Below are 22,968 nucleotides of genomic sequence, written 5' to 3'. Positions count from 1 at the left end.
TTAATATATTTTTAAATATATTTTAATTTTTAAATGTATATTTACAATACTGTTCAAAAGTTTGGGTTCAGTAAATACTTGAATTCAGTTAATACTTGTATTCAGCAAGTATGCATTAAACTATCTCAAATAAACGTTCTGTTCATCAAAGAATCCTGAAAAAAGCATCATGGGTTCCACACAAAAAAATAGATAAGTTATTTTGAATTGTAATAATTGTGCGAATAAATGAAATTAACCTTTGGTGAACATAAAAGACTTCTTTCAAAAACTTCAAGATGAAGTGCATCATGTCGTATCATCTGCCCTATTGCTTTTAACAAGAAAACACACTTTCTTAAAAAAAAGAAAATCACAATTTTTTTTAAATTTATTAAAAATCATGGCCGTCCCTGTCCGATCTGACAGAGATGCGGCTTCCAGTGTATCAGACCCCTGTCGTTTGCACACAGTAGCAAACTGACTTTCAAATACAGAATACAGCTATAAATTCAAACTTAATACTTTGGTGGAAGTAGATCAGCTAAACCGAGGCAGCAGTGAATCCTTTATAATGAAAATTGGTGTAGTGCATGCAAATACAATAAAAAGAATGTTTTGGTGAAATCAACATCAAAACAATTAAATAAAACATCCCCAAACAAAAAGGTGATCATTGTACTAAACTGACAATTCTAATTAAAGACAGTGGGATTTGAATATTTAAATAGTTGTAAATACATTTGAGTGAGTTGTGTTGGATTTAGTGTCAAAAGTTTCAGGTTAACAAGACCGTAAAGCTTCATTCTAGCTCAGTTACCAACACAGAGACACGGGTAGAACAGAAGGAAGATAATGCAAAAGTTATCTTGAACCATAGTCTAATTTACCAGGATGAATTATCCATTGGTCAGTGTAATTTGGTGCCTATGAGTGTTAATCTTCCCTAAACAGAAAACAAACAAATAAAGGAAGAAGCATAAAAAAAGCATTATATACAAGCGTAACAATTACATTCCTCTCAAGAATTAATACAGGGTTTCCACGGTACTGAATTATAAAAGTAATGTAAAGAGACTTTGTGAGTGCTGATTTTTAAAATCACATTATGGGAAAATTCATGGAAAAATCATGGACATCCACTGATCAGAAACGCTGTGAATCTTGAATATATCACTTTAGACAAAAAAACTGAGAGCAATTTGCACATGAAACTTAAACTAGACAGTGCTTGGTGGCATTTTAAGGCATCATGAGGCACGTCTCCGATGCGAAGGCAATGAAATTGCCACATTTTGAACAAATTCTAAGGCAGTCCCAGTGGGGGAAAAATCAAAGATGGCGAGCTTAATCACATAAAATATAAATTCTAAATTCAGTTTTTAATTTAATTAATTGAAACGGGCTAGATAGTTAGCTAAGCAACATGCTAACAACAAACTACTGGTTTTAAAATAAGAGTGACAAGGAAAAGTTAAGGCACATTGACAGTCCATGTACACAACTCATACATTTCCCTTTCCCATACACAGTGACACACAAAAGGTTTTCTGCTATTTCTCACACATACTTGACATCTAACTACTTCATTACAGCCTGTACATCTGGGAAACGAATGAAACCATTGTTGTTTGATAGTCTTTACATCAATCTCTGCTCTTCCTACATTCTGTCTGGTCACAATCTACCATTATGAGAGCACCAGGTTTCGTCTGGTGCCACTACAAGTGTGTGTCTTCTTCATCAGGTATGTCCTCTTTCAGCAGGTTGTCTATGGGGACGATCCAGCTGTCGTTGAACTCCCCGTTCAATGCCAGTTTCTTCTCTTGCATCTCCGGCTGTACCTCCATCACCTCCAGTGTGGGATTATCATGATAACCGTTCTCCACTGTTTGCATCTCTTCCGTCAGGTGTTGCTATCCAGGTAAAAGTATATTTTGGGATGTTAAACAGCGTAACACTTTGGGATTCGGGGCGTAACTTTAAACTTTGACATTTAAAGGAATCGAATCATTCAGAACATTGTTTCAAAATTCAGAGTGCAAAAAGGCTGTATTTATTGAAACTAGAGACTGACCCAATTTTGGGTCTGACTCACTCACGTCCGACTCATTTTTGTGTTTGGAATTGAGTATTACCTGGTTCTTCCTGTAGGATCTGCGATGATAAGTGCAGTACGCAGCAAAGCAGCACAAAATGAGCACCAAAGCGCCACTCGAAGCCAAGATGGCAATCAACGTGTCCGGTATCGTCTCCTTGCTAACATCTGATTTCTGCAAAGAAAAGGGAGGTTTGAGAATAAACAAACTTCCTGAGAGAGTCACAGTATTGTTGTCTGTTTATCGCCTGACCGCTTCTGGAGGTCTGTAGATTTCCGTCTGTATCTTTTTGTCGGCTGTAAATGGGAAAAAATAAAAATAAATCTTTACTTATGTTATTAAAGATAACTGATCACAATATGGCAAGCACTAAATTCAGTGATTCCTTCAGATGAGGCTCTAATATGTTTGGAGACCGTAACATTTCCCTCACCGTTTATTCTTACTATTGCAATTAATTCATTGTCTTGAATTTCCAAGGTGACCGAGCAATTTCCTTTCATCTTCTGACCCAACATCTTACAGGTTTCAAAAATGATGTTCCCCTGTGCAAACAAAACAAATATGCATGATTTGACCATTTTTAAGGAGAATCTAGGTTGATTTTTTTGAAAAGTAGTCAGGCAATTTGCATACTGCTCTGGACCAAGAAATGTTCTCTGGCTCCATTTCATATATTGTTCTGTAATCGATTTTACCATTATTTAACAATGTCTTTAAACGTTCAGAGTTTACTGGTCAAACAACTTTCTTGTGGTATTTTTCCATAGAGGGTCTTGATATTGAATTGTTAGTGAATTTTAGTATGGAAATGTGCTCTCACCTCAATGCTGCTGTTGCTCAGATCATAGACAGGCTGCAGAAGAGACAATAAAGAACATGATCATGTTCAATATCAGGGTCAAGAATGTAAACAATATACAAGAAACCAAAACGTTAAATGTTAGTATTTTACATGAGTGATATTTCCGGGAGTTGAGGTGCTAGTCGCAGGATCAACTGATGTGATCGAAGCTGAAGTTGCTGGTGTTTTCGTCGTCTGAATACTTGAATACTTTTTTTGTGTCTGAAAAACAGTCGATGTAGAGTCTGGTGCTGCTGTGGTGTGGACATGAAAAGTAAATTATTTTTATTAGTCCAAACTAAAACTACATTCTGTCATCATTTACTCGCCCTCATGTCAACTTGTTTTTGTGGAACACAGCAGAATATATTTTGAAGATTCAGTGCTCTTTCCCATACAACAGAAGCATATGGTGACCAAGAACTGTCAAGCTAAAAAAAGTGCCCTAAATTACCATAAAAGAATAGTGCTCACATCACAATTGAAAATCTTGTACGTTTTGTAACTTTGTAACACACTGCTTCTGAAAATTATTGAGAATAACTACAGTTGTAATCAAAATTATTCAGCCCCCATTGCAAATCAGTTTTATTGGCAAAATGTACAGACTTTCAGCTGTTTGCAATGAACAGATCAAACAAAAGTAATTGACATATCTCAACACAACAGTTTCAAGTGGTTTCCCCAAATTCAATTGAATGCAACTTTTATTGACTTCTGCAGTCTCAAAATTATTCAACCCTCTTAATAGAATCCCTGACAACAGTACAAATCTGCAAAACAGGCATTGTCTCAAGCACACCTGATGCAACTAATCAAGGGCTTCATTAGTTGCATCAGGTGTGCTTAAGCTAGAACACATGAAATATCTGAACTGGCTAGGTTTGTTGAGTGTCACGTTTGACTGCATGTTAGAAATATGGCTAAGTCAAAAGAATGGTCCAAAAAGTGAGGGTGAAATGCTATTTCATGCATACTGAGTTTTTTACACTGTTAAAGAGTTGGATTCCCATGCTAAACATGGACAAAGTTTCAAAAATTAAGTTGTACGTTTGATGGAGTATTTCTGTGCCAAAAATACTTCTTCCGGTTTGTCACAAGTTTCGGAAAGTTTTTTTCGAGTATGGGCATGTGTGACGTCAGATGGGGCGGAATTTCCTTATATGGGTCCTAAGGGCACTTCTCCTGGAAGGGCGCGCGCACCCGTAGACCAGAGCGAGAGAGCGAAAGCAGTACGCCCATCAAAGCGCTTTGCTCGCTGCAGTCACAGGACTTTGTTTGTTCCCAGCATTTCGACGATGATTGTTTTATAAACAAGGCCCAGTTCGACGGCGGATTTGCAGATCATCTAATGCTTAAGGATGGAGCAGTCCCAACGATAAAGGTTCATGGCCATGCGTTGGAACCGCAGGCGGTGAGTAAAACTGCTTCAAATGTCTGTGTTGTTAGCTATCTGCGCGTAAGCTCCGCCCACACGGCACGCCTGCAGTCGCTCGTTTTTTTCCGGAAAGACTCGGTACAGCCTATCTTTCTTTTATAAATATAATAAAACTAAAGACTTTTTGGAGATATGAAGCATGCAGTACTACTCTATAGGTACTCAAGATTAACATGAGATTGACTGAAACTGAGTGTTTCACCCCCCCTTTAAGAGAATATATCATCGCTCTTCACAAACAAGGAACAGGATACAAAAAGATAGCGAAGACACTAAATGTTCCAACAGACATCGTTGGAAGCATAATGCCATGCCAGAATTCCAAAACGTAAATCACTACTGACCCAAAAGTACAAGAAAAGTGCTCAAAATCATATAAATAAGCCACAGAAGTTTTGGGATTCTGTTCTGTGGAGCGATGAAACAAAACTGGAACTTTTTTGGCCCTTTGGATCAGCGGGATGTCTGGAGGAAGAAGAATGAAGCATATGCAGAAAAGAACACTCTGTCTACAGTTAAGCATGGTGGAGGTTTGGTGATGCTCTGGGGCTGCTTTGCATCCTCTGGCACTGGAAACCTGCAGCGTGTGGACAGCAAGATGGATTCATTGCAATATCAAGAAATCCTTGGAGAAAACGTCATGACATCAGTGAGGGAGCTGAAGCTTGGGTGTCATTGGACCTTCCAAACAGGACAATGATCCCAAGTATACCTCAAATTCCACCAAGGCTCGGTTGCAGAAGTCGTCCTGGAAGATCCTACAGTGGCCATCACAGTCACCTGACTTGAACCACATAGAAAATCTCTGGTGGGATTTGAAGAAAGCAGTTGTAGCACGCAAACCCAATAATATTACTGAACTGGAGGCCATTTCTCATTAGGAATGGGCTAAGATTCCTCAGAAACGCTGCCAGAAGCTGCTGTCTGGTTATACATCTCGTTTGCAGCAGGTCACAACAGCAAAAGGGTGTTCTACTAAGTACTAAAAAAGCTTGCCATGAAGGGGTTGAATAATTTTGAGACTGCAGAAGTCATCAAAAGTTGTATTTTCAGTTGAATTTGGGGAAACCACTTGAAACATTTGTTGTGTTGAGCTATTTCAATTACTTTTCTTTGATTTGTTCATTGCAAACAGCTGAAAGTCTGTAAATTTTGCCTATAAAACTGATTTGCAATGGGTGTATAATAATTTTGAACTGTAAATAATTAAAACCAAATCTGTTAATATTTGAAGTGGGCTATTTTACCTAACATTGCTGTGTTGTGTTTTTATACTTATCAGATTATTAGCCAAGCAGCATGATAACATCAAACTTTTGGTTTTGAAACAGATTAGATTAAGTGCGATGAAGAAAAGTTAGAGAGGCCATAGATTGTGCATTGACATTCCATGTATAGAACTCAGAATTTTCCCATTCCCATAGACTGTGAAGCACAAATCTTTATGCTTTTCCGCTATTTCTAGCACATATTTGACATTTAAATTCTTAATTACAGATTACTAAATGCTCTTTCCAATACAATAGGAGCATAAAGAGACCAAGAGCAAAAACAACAGCATGAACATTCTTCAAAAGTGATGCTTTTGTGTTCCATGGAAGAAAAAAAGCCATACGAGTATGAAGGACAAGAGGGTAAGTAAATCACAGAATTACCATGTATAAATATTTAAGCGCTGTTCAAGTTGTGCAGTCATAAAGGCTGTACTTTGTGATTAATGCGACTCACGATTTGTGGAGACAGTTGATGCGTCTGCCTGGTTGACAGGGGTTGTTCTACTTTCTTCATGGGTAGTTCCACTTTCTTCATGGGTAGTGGTTGCAGGTTTATTTGAGCTGGTGGTCTTTTGGCTGAGTGATGGTGTGTTTTGAGAACTGAGGTTGGATTCTGTAGAAGTAGCTTTTGTGTTGGTTGTGGTGGGTTGAATTGTTGTGATGTGGGTTGTGACTTGGGGTGAATCAGACGTTCTTGGTTGCTGGGTCGGCTCTTTAGTAGTCAAAGATGTTAAAGATGTGTCAGTGTGACCTATTATAGTGGTTGGGGTGGAAGCCTGTAAAATGGTTATACTAGAGTTCAGTGAGGTTGAGTTAGTGGGGTTCAGTGAGGTGGTTATAGAGGGGCTCAATGAGGTGATTGTAGTAGGGTTTGATGAGGTGATTGTAGTGGGGCTCAGTGAGTTGGACGTTTTAGGGTCCGATGTGGTGAATGTAGTGGTGTTCATTGAGTTGGGTGTAGTAGGGCCCAATGTGGTGAGTGTAGTGGGGTCCGGTGAGTTGGTTGTAGTGGGGTTTGATGAGGTGGCTAAAGCAGGATTCGGTGAGGTGTTTGAACTGGGGTTTGAAGTGGTGGATGAAATCGAATTAGTGGTGCCCAGTGTGGTGGTCACAGTGGAATTTGTTGAGTCACATTGCATGTCATGCAGGAGGGCACCTATGAGAAAAAATAAAATAAAAACATATTAGAAGTGTAGGAATATGCTGCTCTGCAAACTCTGCATTTCTTATTGGTTCTGTGCGATTGCTATGGGGAATTATACAGTAGGTACACAGCAGCAGTGCTGTAAACTGTGTTTTTGCATGTTGAAATAGAAAAGAGTAAAAGTCATTGCTGATGAGTAAATGCACACTGGAACTATGATTTAAACAGAACTATTAGTGTTCTATCAATTGACAAAAGTAACAACTGAATTTTGTTACTTTTTATGGAGTATTTTCGCTGTTTGTAAATAAACACTCTAAACCAGGAATCAAGAGCTGAGATTAGTTATTTAAACAGTCAGACCTCATCTGGATTCTTTTCGTATGTGGATGTAGTTCTAAAATTTTGTTCTTCAAAGTGAAATTTCCTAATTCCTGTATTATCACATCATTATCAGTGAAATTTTATTGGCAGTGATTTAATTGTATGCTTAAAATGGCATTGGGTATATTAAATATAATTTATATATATATATAAACATAATTTAAACAGACCGTCTTATATTTTGATTTCATGCAATTTCCTTCCTTCTTTAGGTATCAGACGGCCGTTGAAAAACAGTACATTTTCATTACTAAGTTTGAATGAATTCGGTCAAGCTGTGAATTTAAGTTTTCTTGTTTTTATTTATGCACCTCATATTGTTAATATTGTGTCTTGATGTCACATTGTTATGGGACTTTATCTCTGTTGTAGTGAGCTTGACAGGACACTCCATACAATAACTTAGGAAGTAACACACCTACTCTTATGGGCGGATCCACAGATGCCAAAACAATGGTGTCCAAATTTGTTTCATAGTCTCTTGAGACTTAAAACAATAGTTTTTCCTTAACCTGCAGCTCTCAAGTTCATATCTGCTATTCAACAGACTTCTACCTTACTTGATCCAGTGTTTATTACCCCCCCACCACACACACACACATACACATATTGAAATTATTATATATTATTATAGTACTTAAGCTTATTATTTAAGCTACAGCTGTCTTAAATATATATATATATATATATATATATATATATATATATATATATATATATATATATATATATATATATATATATATATATATATATATATATATAATGTGTTGTGTAACTTAAAACAATTTGAGTCATTATTCATGACAGTAAGCAGATATCTCTGTCAAAACATCGTTGGCTGATCCAAACACCATGGCGACTATTTATATCAATCAGTCCAAGACTTTATGTAATAAGTGACTGAAACTCCTACATTTAACACTATTAATTTCCAGTGTTGGTGTAGTTCCTAATGCTTTTTACCAGAACTGTTCATTGGCCACCCAGGATGAAGATCTTGTAAATCTTGACCTAATGGGATGTCAGGACAATCAGTAGTGGTTGTTGTAGAAACGGGGTTGCTGTCGGGATGGGGGGTAGTGATGAGAGGCTGTTTATTTTGGCTGGTGAACCAGTGTTGTCTTTCGTTTAGCCCTCCGTCTGATCACCATCTTATCACGCAGCCTTGCGCATCCAAAAATACGGCCACTGCTAATCAGCATGCAAGGCTGCCTATCACAGCTCCAGACCTTACTGTTGAACTAAGTCCTTTCTCCGCACGCCATTGGTTCTTGTTTTTAAGTACCCAATTGATTACCATGAAACTCTTTGAATGCATTAATTTGAGTAATGGAAAGTTTGAAGTTGGTGTTTTTACTCTTATCCTTCATCACCCTGAGGTTTCCAATAGTTCCATCGTTAGGATTGACCCTCGTTGACCCTGCTGTCAGTTGCGGTCTGTATATTACCCACTGACAGGGCTGCCGGTCCTAACACTATCAATGTAGAGACTGTTTAGACAAGATGGAGACATTTCATGGCTGACCCCTCACAGAGGCATATCTGTCCTACAGACTCCCACACTCTCACTGGGATTCTGGAGGTACCAGATAACAGGAGCTCAACACACTCATCTTAAAGACTGGGATCTCTTGCTTATCATGGCTGATCAAATTGATTTTTATCAAAAATACAGTAAAAACATTAATATTGTAATATTATTACAATTTCAAATAACTGTTTTCTGTTTTAATATATTTTCATTTATTCCTGCGATGATAAAGCTGAATTTTCAGCATCATTATTCCAGTCTTTAGAGTCACATGATCCTTCTGAAATCCATTTTAATTTGCTCATTTGGTGCTTATTTATTATGAATTATTATTAGTGCTCAATTATTATTATCAATATTGAAAATATTGACTGTTTCTTCTGCTTACTATTTTTGCTATTCATATTTTGAATAGAAAGTTCAAAAGAACAGCATTTTAAAGCATACCTTTTTTAAAAAAAAAAAAAAACTTACCTCAAACTTTTAAATGGTAATATATCACTTTTCCACAAAAATATTAAGTAGCAAAACTGTTTCAACGTTGATCAGCAAATTAGAATGATTTCTGAAGGATCATGTGACTGCTGAAAATGTAACTTTGCCATCACGGGAAAAAAATAAACGGAACATTATATAGACAGATATGTTAAATTGTAATAATATTTCACAATAATACAACTTTTGCTGTATTTTTTATCAAATAAATGCAGCCAGGATGTCTTTCAAAAACATAAAAAATGTAAATATTCTTTTGACTGCTAGTGTAACTAGTTTAACAGTCAGCTTCTTAGATAAAAGTTTGTGAAAACCTGTTCACAAACTAAAAAAGGTTTATTGAAAATCAAAAGTTTGTATTGACCGAGATTATTCAGATTTCTTTGTCTGAAAGTAAAAATATTATCAAAATCTTATATTTTAAGGGGATTAATCAAGTTGTAAACTGTTCCTAAATTGCCTCTTGGGGATTAATACAGTTGTATTATATTGTATTGTACTAATTTATCTGAATACTAGGACCCCCCCCCCCCCCACACACACAAGAAAAAAAAAGACCTTCTTGGGCCCCAAGCCCCCTCTCCCCATGATAGTGTCCTATTCAGGGGTAATTGAACAGGCCCAGTAGGAGGGGGAGGGGTAAGATGGAGTTGGGGGGCATCTAACCCTTTCTATTGAGATGAGGAGAGGGACTGTGAATATAAAAATGTGCACAATGAATGAAAGACAGACAGGAGAAAAAGAGAAGGAGTCTGAGAGGGCTGGACAGGGGCCGAACAAGGTCAGCGGACATTTGTGTGCCTGACTCAAACGCATTCCTCATGACACACACTTTCAGACGTCATTATGGCGTACTAATAGAACTGTATCAAGCTTTTTGAGGACTGCATACTCAAAGTGTGAGGTATCAAAGCTGAAGTGCCCCCCCCCCCCATTTAAGGATAAAGGGATTTTGAATAATTGCAAACACTCAATAATGATGAGGTGAAATATGAGCTCATCTGTTGGAGAGTGTCTTTTTTTTTTGCTAAGAAATACTAGCTGCTTTAAGGCCAAAGTATCCGTGTGATGAAATGAAGGATTTGTGGGTGGAGAGGGGAGGCCAGGTTAGAGGTTGGATTAGAGAAGGGAGTTGAAGACCGTGGCGGTGCCAGTTGCAGACGTTATACATAATAAGGAGATCAGAAGAGGAGGGGGAGACTGACAGAGGGGGGCCATCTTTGCAATCTCAGGATACACAAGCGTATCTCTCACTCTCTCTTTACCTTACACAGTTCCCTTATAAAGCATTCCGACACTCCCACGTTAAGCAGGGAATTACACTACTTCTTGGTGCCATGATAAGAACCCATGAAATCAAAATGGAGTTCTGTGGCTTTTAGTCAATGAATAGTTACTAATAGTTCGAGGCCATTTATGCTAGTATGACAAAATAAAATAAATCTATTTTGGGTAAACTTGTGACTCATCTTGCACTAATGGTAGAGCTGCATGATTCTGGATAAATTAAGAATCACAATTTTTTTGTTTAAAACAGAGATCATGATTCTGAACAGACAACTAAACAAAATAACATGTAACATGTTTACTCAGGGATCTGACAAAATGTTAATTGCTGCAGTCTATTTAAAATGTTAAAATAATCTGAATAAAAAAAATAAAATAAAAAAAAATCAGTTTGAATGAATGATTCACTCATACAGACTTAACTTGTTTCATTACTGGATGAATCAGTGTTTTTTTAACTAATCTCTTTTCAATTCAATTCAATTCATATTTATTTGTATAGCGCTTTTCACAATACACGTCATTTCAAAGCAGCTTTAGAGAAACTGCATGAGTCCTAATTACAATTTAGAGTTATCTGTTATCAGAGGTAACTGTCTAAGTTATGTATTTCAGAAATGTACATATACAGAATCAGTTAGCTAAAAATGTAAAAATTTCTATTGAATTATTAAAAATAATCTCTTGAATGAATGATTCAATGACATCATTTTTTTAACAGTCACTTGTTGCCACCTACTGGTGTAACGATGTAATCGATACAGTCGTAATTTGAATCAATTTTGCTCAATTTTGATTGCTACCGTAGTTGTTTATATCTGAACTATAAACTTTTATTCCAGTACTTCTGTGACAATATGAATATTTGTAACACAGTTAGCATAAGAGACAAAAACATAAAGAAATCTTACTGACCCCAAACCTTTGAACGATAGTGTATTATATTAATAAAAAAAAATCTATTTCTGTTTTATTCAACTGTGGGGGGTTTTTTGTTCATGGTTGTAATGCAAACTAATGGTTATTGGCTATTTAAAAAAGGGACACGCCCTTCACTATGCCCCACCCAAACTTCCTGTTTCAGTAGGAAAACCACGCATAATAAGGCTTCTCATGGGGTCTTTAAAAAGCATTCTAAAAATCCACCGTCATCTACTCATGCTTCATAGAAATCAGTCTTTCATTCTTTGAATAATCTCAATAATCTAATAAAAAGTTGGATCGTCTTAGAGATGCAGTAAGAGAGAGAGAGATTATGAAAGAAGTCAACAGAGGAGACAGGAAATAAATGTCACACCTTCCCTGGGAACGGGTTGATAGAACACTTTCCTAACCATTGTTCTGCACTTTCCCAAGCCTTGTGCGAGATGTCCGGTCAGGACCCATCCACGCCATTGCCAAAGGATACTTTGATGCAATCAGTTTAGTTTGGCTGATATAAATGTTGAAGGAACACAAGGAAGCCCTCAAAACTCAGGTTAATCATAGGGAACCTTTTATAAATATTCGGCATGGGGAAAAAACATCGATAGCCTAAAGGCTTAACCTTTAAGAACCTTAAAAAGTGGAGATTATAACATCCTCACTTCTTGCACTATACCAAGCCTTGCAAGAATGCAATTTCAAACAATTAATTAGACCTCTCAGAAAAGGCTGACCGAGACAGAGTATAGTCAGAAATGCTTATGATGCTTTTAGGTCAGCTAAACAAAACATGACCTTCTTTTATAGGCTGTCAGCCCGATGTGGACGGGCAGGTGCACCGCACTGATAATTAAAGAATAACAGTCTCCTCCCTTACATCCCTCTTGAATCTGAGACGCACTTCATCTGTAATTGTGTCACTGTTTGTCATTTCAGCAAAGCAGCGGACAGAAATGTTGAGTGGCACAGATGCTGCACTTCCCAGAGCTCTTTGCACAGTTTTCTGCCACTATAACAAATCTCCCCCACACATGTGGTCAGGTCCTTTAAGATTAGCAGCCATCACTGTCAGCAAAAAAATGTTATTTTTTGATCATTATCTTTAAATCATTAACATACAGCTTATCAGATTAGCAGCTTATGCACATTCAAATATAAATGTTTATGAGAATTCCAACAGTTTTTTTTGTATGTCAGAAAGTGTCCCACAAATTGATTTTTTTTTTTTTTTTTTTACGGTTTGAAAAACAGTAATCACTTAAGAAATTAAAAATAGTAAAGGGGCAATTGTTATCCCCTAATACAACACTTCTTGGCTCATTAATAAAAGTTAGTGTTAACTAAATGTTAAAGTCGGACTCAAAGTCTTCTCTCTATTGCCGCTAATGGAAACTGACTAAATAGCCTACGTTTAAGTCACTATGACGTTATTGGGAATTAGAACATTGAATGAATTTAAAACATTTATTAATAAGTTCTAAAACAACGAACAGTTTATATTCAAAAGAGGTGTTTGGATAATCAACCGTTAATGAGCCTATATATTAATTTGGCTAATTATTATTTAGCTTATATATGAGTAGCCTAATGTTTAAGTTAATTAATATTCAAACACCACCCTTAACGTTAATGAACGTAAACTCACCTAATACAATGATTGTCCATGTGATTGCCATTTTCAGTCCGTCAGTTTGATGCTCGCCGCTCCGCGTTCACTGACTTCAGGAAAAGTTTTGCATGGAAATGTGGAGACCCCGATCGGTTCCGCTTGTCGTCTTGAGTTTGTATCTGACCTTTTTTTTGCAGCTGGTAGTTTTTCTATCTTAAAGCCAAGAGGAGTGCTTTTGTTTGCGCTGCTGCTTCTCTGCGGCTCTACCCCACCCTGAGGGTCCGGGGATTTGGGGGGTAAAGTTTTGGTGGGTTTCCTTGGCTGCGCGGATTGTGATGTATTGAAGTCGTCTGGAGTGACGTGCTGTGCTGTGCTCGCGCTGCTGCTGCTGCTGTCACGCGTGCACTGAGGATCTGTATGAGATGTATCAGCTCATGCGGGGAGAGGGCTGGGTCGGACTCAGGCACAAGACTAGTCCATGAATAACACTGTCCACTCTAGTAATGTCTGAGATCAAACATGCCACTCCTTTAAGTGCTTTTAAGATTTCTTTTATCTTTTCTGTGTTTTTAAATATTGTTTTTAAACATTTAAGGGTGTGTGTGTATATATATATATATATATATATATATATACACACACACACATATATATTCAATTCACATTTATTTGTATAGCGCTTTTCACAATTCATATCGTTTCAAAGCATGCAGCTTTACAGAAATTGCATGTCTGCATTACAATTTACAGTGATCTGTTATCAGAGGTGACTGTGTCAAGTTATGTATCAGAAATACACATACAAATCACACAGTTAGCTAAGGATGTATTAATTTAAACAATGTATTAATTTAAGGCAGAAATAGTGAGCCCATTGAAGTAAATTATAGCCTCTCTCTCTCTCTCTCTATATAGTGTATATACTAATTGTATATTGCATATTTTGCTAATATAACATTACTAATAATATTACTATTAAGTATATAATTTGTTAATAATATAATAAAATATTTTGTGCATTGGCTAGATGCAAGAATAATAATACATTATTATAATTAGATTAATAAATAGATTATAAAATTATAAATATAATAATATATATTTCAATCTATTGTATATTGCATATTATATTACAAATATATTGCTAATTTATTACTAATATGTCTAATAATTACCATTAATTACATTATTTGATATAAAAAAATTTAATGTAATATTTTTATTTAATTCAATTTATTTTAATAATTTAAGACAATAACCAGGGAGTCACAATATGCATCATTTTAATGTGTTGCTTTTCACTTACAGACTTTGTAATTTTGTATTTTTTTCCCCAGGATATTAGTTTGAGAATTTGCCTTGCAGTATTTGGTGAAGTTCATCAATGTCAACGAATGGGTTAATTTGTCTGAGAAAGCTATGTGTAAGCGCAGCTGCTGTGGCGTTTGCTGTGACCAGATCTGACGCTGCCAGCACACACCACAGTCACCAAGCCAAAAACCATGACAACCGCACTTCAAAAGCTCCTGTTTTAGTCTGGGAAATTAATGTTTACTTTTAAGTGCCATAAAAGACAATACCTCCATTCAATTTTAGTTTCATGAACTGTGACCTTTTGTGACCTCCACTCATGGGCATCTACTTATGCTCCATTAAATATAGCATTAACTCAGTGTGGGCCCAGAGAAGCCCCTCTGTTACAAGCAGTCAATAGGAAACGTTAGATCAGAGCGGTGACAAAGCTCCCGTCATGCCATGTGTGATTGTTATGAATGGTAGAGGGGAAATGTTTTGGGTGCTGTACAAAGGGAGATAAACATATGGGTGTTGGTTATACTTCCTGGGCGTCTCTTTCTGTCCTGAAATAGATGCCAAGATAGGCTGTTTGCTCTTAACACTTTAAGCACGAAACTTTTGGAGACTGAATCCATTGTTATGTGGAGAAGCAAATTGTTTTAAATTGATAAGACATGTCTGTTCTTTATCTTGCGGTTTAGCTGAGATGTGAGCCGTGGGTGTGTTATCAAGTGTAAATGCTCCATGATTCTCACAATTGTGACGTAATGCAAGCAGCTGAGCAAAGGAATGAGGTGAATATATTGGTATTGCTCTGGAAGTCCAGACGTTTTAAATTTTTTATTTGCGTAGACTTTGCATTGCGACGAACTTTGACGGGTCATTGCTCCGAGCGAGGATTTCGTAAAAACGTGGGCTGCCACATTTGAAGGGGTTGGCAGGCTCTGTAAGAACATACTCCCAATGGGGTATAAGTTGTACCTCTTGGGGGGGCAAAAGCTGCCCAAAGTTGCCCCATAGACATACTATGGTGAAGGGACGGCTGATGAAACGCGTACATGTTTTTCCTACTATGGTAGGTACAGTTTTCCAGCGATTTTACCATTCAATGTCAATGGCTCAGTTCAATTTCAGATAATTTGGGTTGGAAAGTTTAACCTCACAGGACAATAGAATATTAATACTCCACTCACACACATCCAGCTCTATCTTGTAATGTAAAGCATTTGTAGAACTAGAGAACTTTGTAGAGCTAGATTTTCAAGGGAGCCCTTCTGACACACTTCGCAGAGCGGCGAGTGACGGAGCGCATGCTAAACAGCTCAGGGGTCGCAAGGCTGGAGGTTGGTGCTCTCACGTCTGGCTTCACGCCTCCCATCCATCGTTAGCGAGCGGTTTGTCACAGGGAGAGCGCGCGCTCACCCTGCCTCATTAAAGAGCCACAATGGTAAGAGCATTCCAAGAATGCGGGCGCTCATTCACTCTCCCTCTTTAGATGCGCTGAGACTGCGTGCCAAGCACTGACAAGGCAGGGGAAAGCCTCCCCCATGATGAATACGATTTCTAAAGCTTTTTTTATTGAATTTATCTTGAGATTTATGGCATGTGTTCTTCAGATATGTGGAAAGTGTGTACTGTGCACTGTAGATGTCTAGCGTTCACATTCCATGTTCCAGTTTTCTGAAATTATTGCCTATAACATGTTTTGTGACTTCAGATGTTTGAGTATTTCTGAATGATTCATCTTGAAAAGAAGACACAGAGGGCAGGGTGTTGGTGACATTTTTGTTTTTAAATGAATAGTTCAATTAATTTTAAATTACAATTATAATTCTGTCATCATTTACCCACCCTCTTGTCACTTGAAATGAAGGAATAAAATGTGCAAAATAACACAGGTATCAGAGCGTGAGGCTGAGTTATTTAATAGGGTTGAGTTATTTTATTTAATAATAATTTATTTTATTTTGCATGAGCTTTTTTTTTTTTTCACTTTACAGAGGCCATTGGGGACCCCACCATATCTAGGCTCAGAAAATCATGGAGACAATTTAGAAGAAAAAAACAGGAGTTATTTTTGAGTTTAACAGGTGCAGTACCCATTTATTTAATTTCGTAAAATAAAATCTCCCAGGACAGCTGCCTGCTAAATAACTTTGTGAACCATGGAGCAGGGAGAAATTAGTATTTCATTTATTTATTGCTCACTAAAATAAATGGCCAAACATTTAACTTTTTTATCTTCAAGACAAGAAAACAGAATGTCATACTCCCACATGGGAAAGTCTTTAGCAGAGTTTTCCTGGAGGGATGATTTGTGGTTTGTCAGTAAGTATAGATAGTTATGGTACAATGATAAATTGACAGACTGAGCAGAGGCACAGGTGGTCAACATGTATCTGTGTGCGCATTAAAAATCAAAGTTTAAAAGGCCAGAGGAGTACAGGCAGCATGACACAAGAATGTTGCAGATTCAAAACAGGGTTGAGATCTAAGACATTCTGCATGGTGTCTCTGAATGATCAAAATAATATTTGCATAATCTTGCCTGTGCTGCTTGAACTCTCTTTTACTGTGAGATAAATGCATGTGTGTGTGTGTGTGTGAGAGAATACCCTTGAAAGTGTGTGATTTAGGAGTTGACATGACACAGAACACTCTGCACCTCCTTATCAGAAGCCTGGTACCAACCGGAGTCAATCCCCGGGAGAAAAAAAAGCAGCTTGTGTGTGTGTGAGAATGCGTTTGAACGAGTAACTCCTCTGATGGTATGATCTAGTTTATTTTTCTCATATCCTGCTGACAGTACCACTCTCCACTAATCCTTTGTTTATTTATACCTCTTTTTCCACTCCAAAGCACTTGTTTTTGTTCGACATGTTTAAAACCTCCTCGTTTCAAACAGACAGGCAGTCAGATCAGTGTCTCTACTGCAGGAGCGAGACTTATAGTGTGTAAAGAAATGTCTTTTAGGTCCACCAGGTCTACTAGATCCTGCACAGCATGTAACTTTTTGATTATTGTGGAACGGTAAAAAAAGATATCTTGGTTATACATAGTTTCGAGGAGCATTAGACAGCTTGCCTAGTGAAACTATATTTTTTTTAGATATTCTGAAGAAAGATGTTTGCTCTTTAAAAGTTGCTGCTAGGGTGTTGAAGGTTGTTGCTGGGTGTTTTCCAATTGAAAAGAGCCCACATCCAAGTCTAGTCCATAGATATGCATCCTTCAATGCAAGTCTATAGGGGGTTTTCACCTTTATCATCTGCCCAGCTAAAATCATAATTTGATTAGTTGAAATCCTTAATATGAGCAATATTAATGATACATTCCTTAGAAAGAACCACTGATTATGAATGAGGCCCTTGTATGGAGGACTAGAAGTGCCATCAAAAAACAATAACTTTTATATTATTTATATCACATTTTTATAAAGCATTCACAGATTACTTTTCTTTATCTGTTTGAGTTTATAATGCATTATGCTTTTGTTACATTTGAGTAACATGAATAAAAAACTTTATGTATAGTGTATACTGTATGTCAACTTAAAGATTTTTACATACTGTAATTGTTACATTTATCTAGATTTTTAAACAATTAAATAAGAAGTTTTAAATGTCTATTATAGATTTAACAAGTGGTTTATTCATTTACATTTTTATTTTGGAATTAAACATTTTTTTATTAAAATAATTCTTCATTTTATTTTTTTAAGCAGCACTCCAAGTCCTCCACAGCTTTGAGTCTAAACTAAAAAACCCTGAAAATTTAACACAGTGTCATTGAGTACATTTATATGTAAATGTATCTTGTATTATGCGACTAACAAAAGATTATTGATGGGATTTTGCCATTTCACTAATGGTGTTGGCAGAAAGTGACATTATTGTGATGCATCATGAGATGAGGTGACTATTTCAAGACATTTACCAAGAACAGTGGTGGAACGGACTCTTAACTTTTCCAAGTAAACAATCAGTGTGTAGGTGTTCAGATATGACCTTTGACCTGTAGAAGGATCATCTATCTGCCTCTGGACTGATACCCCAAAGCCTGTAGATTATCTCAGAATGCTACTGTAGAGCCTCATGCTGAGGTGATGGAGCCAGGACAGGATTTTTACACCAGCCCTCTTCATGACAATGTGGCTCCCTCGTTGGGTTGGGTCACTTTTGATGGGTCCCTGTCCTGGTTTGGGTATGTCTGAAAAGAAGGATGCAGTTGGTCTGTGTTATTATTAGCCTGTCCCTAACTTTAAGAGATCATTGTGACCCAAAAGGAGTGTTTAGCATACATTCGAGACTTCAAGTGCATAATATCTAAAGAAGGTCACAGGAGGAAGGAAAGAGCAGGATGAAGCGGAAAAAGATTTTTTCGTAGGGTTGGAGTCTTCAGACGCCCATTAGTCAGACTCAGAAACGTTCTGTTTATTCACAGATTGGGAGTGGCACAGGAAGCTGCCAAATGGGAGCTTCCACAAAAACAGTTGTTGGTCGATCCTTGCGTTTCTATAGGAGGAAATGGGAAGTGTGGGCGTGGGCCTGCCAGAGGCCACTTCCAGTCTGCTGCTTTGAGGTAATGCACACAAGTCAAAGAGGAACTCATAAGACAGAAGAATGATCGATCATTCACATTCCACAGATGTCAAAGAATGTTCCTAGTACGATACAAATCAGCATCATTTGTGGCACAACATCGATGGCACAGAAAATCAACGAACATCACACAATGGCAGTAGGATTTTAAAGTCCTTACATTATAAAAAATATCTATTTTGAGCTGTAAAGTTGTCTAAATTGTCATTTAATACTTTTATTCAGCAAGGATGCATTAAATTGATTCAAAGTTACAGTAAAACATTTATAATGATGCAAAAGATTTATATTTCACATTAATGATAACTCTTTTGAACATCAAAGAATCCTAAAGAAAATTATCCCAGTTTCCACAAAAAAATATTAAGCAGCACAACTGTTTTCAACATTGATAATAAGAATAAATGTTTCTCGGGCACCAAACCAGGATTTTAGAAACATATCTGAAGGATCATATGATCATTTTAAAATATATTATATATATAATATTGTGAAATAGTATTTTTTAGTAAGTTTTTGGTGAAATGCATCCATAAATGGTAATGAATTAATAATTGTTTGTATCAGAATAATTTGTAAAATGTATTTCAGAAATATGGAAAAGGCAGACAGGTGTGGCTTCCTGGTTCCCCTTGGGACGAAATTATGGAGAGGAAGGGAGGGCGATGGAGGGATGACAGAGGAATTGTTGGAGTGATTGAGGTAAGCAGCTATTTATACAATACCATTAGCTTTTCCATAGCCATTTCCATTTTATGCACAAGCACCTCCTGAACTATTGTTACGAGGTCCACTTTAAAGCACTGTTGGTAGATATAAAATGGCCTTCAGATCACACACACACACACACACACACACACACACAGCTGGCACCTTTTATAATCTGGATTTAAGCCACATAGACCCTGCCATGGAAATACTTCCCCCTTCCATTCCCTTTATCTCTCTGTGTGAAAGTTTTACAGATTCCATCTCTGGGAAATCTCTATCTCTCCCCAGTCAGTCTCTCTCCCAGAGTATCAGGATGCTCTGATTAGTTATCCTTATAATCTGCATAGAATGCCAGTCTCTTGAGATGCCTTGTTTTATTTTCATCTAGGGGACCCTTTGGCTTTGTGTATCTTTATTTGAAGGGCAGCACATCCCCCACAGACGTCTCTCTCCCACTACGCCCTGACCTTGGGATCTATGTGTGGAATTCTCTCCTCATTTATCTGTGCGGGCCTCGTCCTCTCCATATATCCTTTTATTTTTTCACATTCCTGATCCTGGTACTGTTTATTTCTAAATTACATCAGTATAACCCTCAGACATGCACACAACTGAGCAGACATAGTTCACCCAAAATGAAAAATCTACATCATGTCATTCCAAACCTGTACGTCGTCGTCTTCCATGAAACAACAGGAGATGTAAGTGAAAGGGAATGAATGGATGGATGAATCCCTTGTTCTGAACTGAAAGTGGCGCCACCTGGACCACAGTTGGAAATAAGCTGCAGATCCAAGCATTTATCCACTGATCTACAGAGACAGACAGTGGCAGATTTAATAGTGAGTTATCAAATTAAATGTAACAATTTCATTTGAGCAGTTGAACAAGAATTACCTTTCAATCAAATAACTGTGTAACTCCTTTATGTTAAAAACTCCACTCAATTTGTTTATGAAAATAAATTGACTAATTTTAATTCAAATGATTTTTAGACATTGCTAATTGTAGTAGCGGTTCACATATATGCTTAATCTTGGAAATGTAAATAATACTGTGCCCAATGAATGTTCATATGTTGATTTGTGATGTCATAACCAGCACTGTCTGAAACAAAGAAACTAATAATAAATGAATGAATCGAACTGGATGATTTGTCTTTTTTATTCATAAGTTTTAAGTCCACCTTTGACTTGAAGTACATGCTAGTATTATTTTTATCTGCATAAAGAGATCAATATATTTAGTTCCAATGAGAGAACAGTGTTTATACTGACAACAAAGAGCAAATTCTGTAGTAGAGAAGGTAGTGGCTAAATTGCTTTTAAGAATGTAGACCAATCGGATCGAGGCCAGTCATGTCTTGATTGTCCACCATTGCTTTCTCATCTGTGATCTATAAATAAAATGAATATACATCAGATGTTATTTTAAACAAAACAAACAAACAAACAAACACAGATCATTTTATAGAAATTAGATGTAAAAATGTGGGGAACAAATACTTCCCTACAAAACAGTAAAATGCAGTATGTGTTGGTCTGTGGCTCAGAAGATAAACTCTTGTCTTTTGTCTTGGTTCAAATCCCACACTATTTTTACCATGTAAAACAAAGCTCAATAAAACCCATCAAGCAACACACTTTAACGCCCCAGACTCAGTGGCATAGGAGATAACACTTTGACTTTCAATAATGGAGATGAGTTTAAATCTCATTACTGGTGATGTTAAATTTCACAAAGTATGTGGCTCAGTGGATGATCGCTTGCTTATCATACATGAAAGATGGGGTTCAATTCCCACAGTTGTGAATGTTTTTCATTATTTACGAGCTTTCAATAAATCCTCTTCTACACTTCTTCTCTTCTACACTTCTTCTCTTCTACAACAGACTCAGTGGCTCAGTTGATAAAGCGTTGGGCTTTAATCAAGAAGACCCGAGTTCAAATCTCACTCTTGCTTACGTTAAATTGTTGTCATTATTTCAAACAAAGTGGCCAAAACACCAGCTCTCAGTGTGAAAGCCACAGTGGTGCAAGTGGCTAAACACATGTTCTGTGATGGTAAGAGTGCGCTGAAGTTAAGGTTCAAATCCCACCTCAGTTTGTGCTCCCAGCAATTTAAATTAAATTGTTATCGATAGTTATATCAAAGAAAAGGCCCTAGACACCAATAATAAACGTGAAAGTCACAGTGGCGCAAGTGACTAAACACACGTTCTCGGCTGATAGGTTACGCTGGCAGCGTGAGTTCAATCCCCACCTCAGCATGATTTATTGTAAAATCACAGGCCTCATCCAGGTGAAAAGTGAAATATAAGTTCCAGCACATGTCTCGGCAAGAGATCTGTGGCTCACAGGTAAGAGCGCTGCCTCACGGTTTCAGAGGTTGCTGGTTCGAGTCCAGCCAGATCTCCGCGATACGAGTGAATGGTGTATGTGTGAAGGGGTGGGGATGTTTCGGGTCCCCCCCCGAACCCCGTCACAATGTCCAGCAGCGGTTATACTTCTTGATACAATGAAAATTTTTTTAGCTGACTAAAAATTTTGGCCCGCCGTCCCTTCCCCACCTATTTAGGTTCCCATCATTTGCTTTGTAAAGGGGCGACCCTCCAAAAACAAAATGATGGTAACCTACATGTTTAGCGCCAAACAACAACATTCACACGTTAGAAGTCTTACCTGTCCATCAGCAGAAGTCCATCATTACAGTGAATGTCTGTCCACACGGCCCAGAGCTCTGCTTCTGATGACTGGACGCTCCAAACACATCCTGTATTCTGTAGAGGAAACATAAACACACACATTACTACATACTGAATAACTAAAACATCACAATTTAAAAGTTAGTCTATATAATAGTTAGGCTAAATGTAATTGACTACATAAATTGAAGTCCTATAGCTGTACAGTGTAAAATAAATAATACATAGTATGAATGCTGAATCAATAATAATATTTTGGTTCAATCTCCTGTTCTTTTAATTAAGTCACTGTCTTACAGGCCACAGAACTACAGGAACATAAGAAATAGAAACAAACACCTCCTTCAGTTGTGAGTGCTGACCAAAAAAACACAAAAAAAAAACATGTTTTTTTGTTTAATGCAATATCTACATTATTTGGAACTTTTAAGGTTGATTAGGTTTAATTCACTATAAACAATTAATAAACAAAAATAAGATCACAAATCTAAGTGTTAACGGGTCATAGTTAGTTATTTAATTGCTAAATTCTAGATTATTACCTAAGGTTAGACTGCAACAACAGGGAAAAAAAACCAAGATTCATGCTTCATAATATGAATATCAGAGGACGATTCATTCAAAGATTATAAAGCCATTGCAAAACA

General features: G+C 37.1%; 3 protein-coding genes across 9 annotated transcripts in view; 1 reads left to right on the top strand and 2 right to left on the bottom strand.

The window, feature by feature from the left end:
• Positions 1-352: 352 nt before the first annotated feature.
• Positions 353-13,461, bottom strand: podxl (podocalyxin-like). Of its 2 annotated transcripts, none has more exons than XM_084112663.1 (8): positions 13,048-13,461; positions 6,089-6,790; positions 3,034-3,173; positions 2,902-2,934; positions 2,512-2,623; positions 2,331-2,374; positions 2,118-2,252; positions 353-1,895 (listed from the first exon to the last, which is right to left on the bottom strand). In XM_084112663.1, exons 1-8 carry the CDS (start codon positions 13,076-13,078, stop codon positions 1,701-1,703), a joined length of 1,392 nt encoding a protein of 463 aa, XP_083968789.1. In that variant the 5' UTR covers positions 13,079-13,461; the 3' UTR covers positions 353-1,700. The 2 variants fall into 2 exon arrangements, with proteins under 2 accessions (XP_083968789.1, XP_083968788.1); XM_084112662.1 differs by having other exon boundaries at positions 3,034-3,176; positions 13,048-13,459.
• LOC311081955 (uncharacterized protein) lies at positions 5,301-20,759 on the top strand. 2 transcript variants are annotated; one of them, XM_084112674.1, is made up of 4 exons: positions 5,301-5,994; positions 18,748-18,885; positions 19,497-19,607; positions 20,005-20,759. In XM_084112674.1, exons 1-4 carry the CDS (start codon positions 5,980-5,982, stop codon positions 20,080-20,082), a joined length of 342 nt encoding a protein of 113 aa, XP_083968800.1. In that variant the 5' UTR covers positions 5,301-5,979; the 3' UTR covers positions 20,083-20,759. The 2 variants fall into 2 exon arrangements, 1 of the variants encoding a protein (XP_083968800.1); XR_014606063.1 differs by lacking the exon at positions 5,301-5,994 and adding an exon at positions 16,315-16,397 and having other exon boundaries at positions 18,748-20,288.
• LOC311081952 (uncharacterized protein) overlaps positions 16,391-22,968 on the bottom strand; it is a 34,841-nt gene continuing 28,263 nt past the window's right edge. For all 5 annotated transcript variants that reach the window (XR_014606056.1, XR_014606059.1, XR_014606060.1 and 2 more), the window contains 3 exons: positions 22,299-22,396; positions 20,282-21,012; positions 16,391-18,513 (listed from right to left, as the gene is read on the bottom strand). The gene's annotated coding sequence lies outside the window, so the exon portion shown is untranslated. The remainder of the gene's footprint in view (positions 18,514-20,281; positions 21,013-22,298; positions 22,397-22,968) is intronic.

The sequence above is a fragment of the Abramis brama genome (genome assembly GCF_963993115.1).
Source record: "Abramis brama genome assembly, chromosome: 4".
Classification (NCBI taxonomy): domain Eukaryota; kingdom Metazoa; phylum Chordata; class Actinopteri; order Cypriniformes; family Leuciscidae; genus Abramis; species Abramis brama.
The sequence above is the reverse complement of the archived record's forward strand: the minus strand, read 5'-3'. Positions and strand labels throughout refer to the sequence as shown.

What these genes read in the sequence shown, in the direction of transcription:
- LOC311081955 (XM_084112674.1), top strand. An exon ending in TTCCAGTCTGCTGCTTTGAG is followed by an intron (nt 18,886 to 19,496) that starts GTAATGCACACA and finishes AATGTATTTCAG; the next exon opens with AAATATGGAAAAGGCAGACA. An exon ending in GAATTGTTGGAGTGATTGAG is followed by an intron (nt 19,608 to 20,004) that starts GTAAGCAGCTAT and finishes ATTTTCATCTAG; the next exon opens with GGGACCCTTTGGCTTTGTGT.
- podxl (XM_084112662.1), bottom strand. Translation starts at nt 13,078, where the DNA reads ATGGCAATCACATGGACAATCATTGTATTAG. An exon ending in TGAGCAACAGCAGCATTGAG is followed by an intron (nt 2,624 to 2,901) that starts GTGAGAGCACAT and finishes TTGTTTGCACAG; the next exon opens with GGGAACATCATTTTTGAAAC. An exon ending in GATCCTACAGGAAGAACCAG is followed by an intron (nt 1,896 to 2,117) that starts GTAATACTCAAT and finishes TTACCTGGATAG; the next exon opens with CAACACCTGACGGAAGAGAT.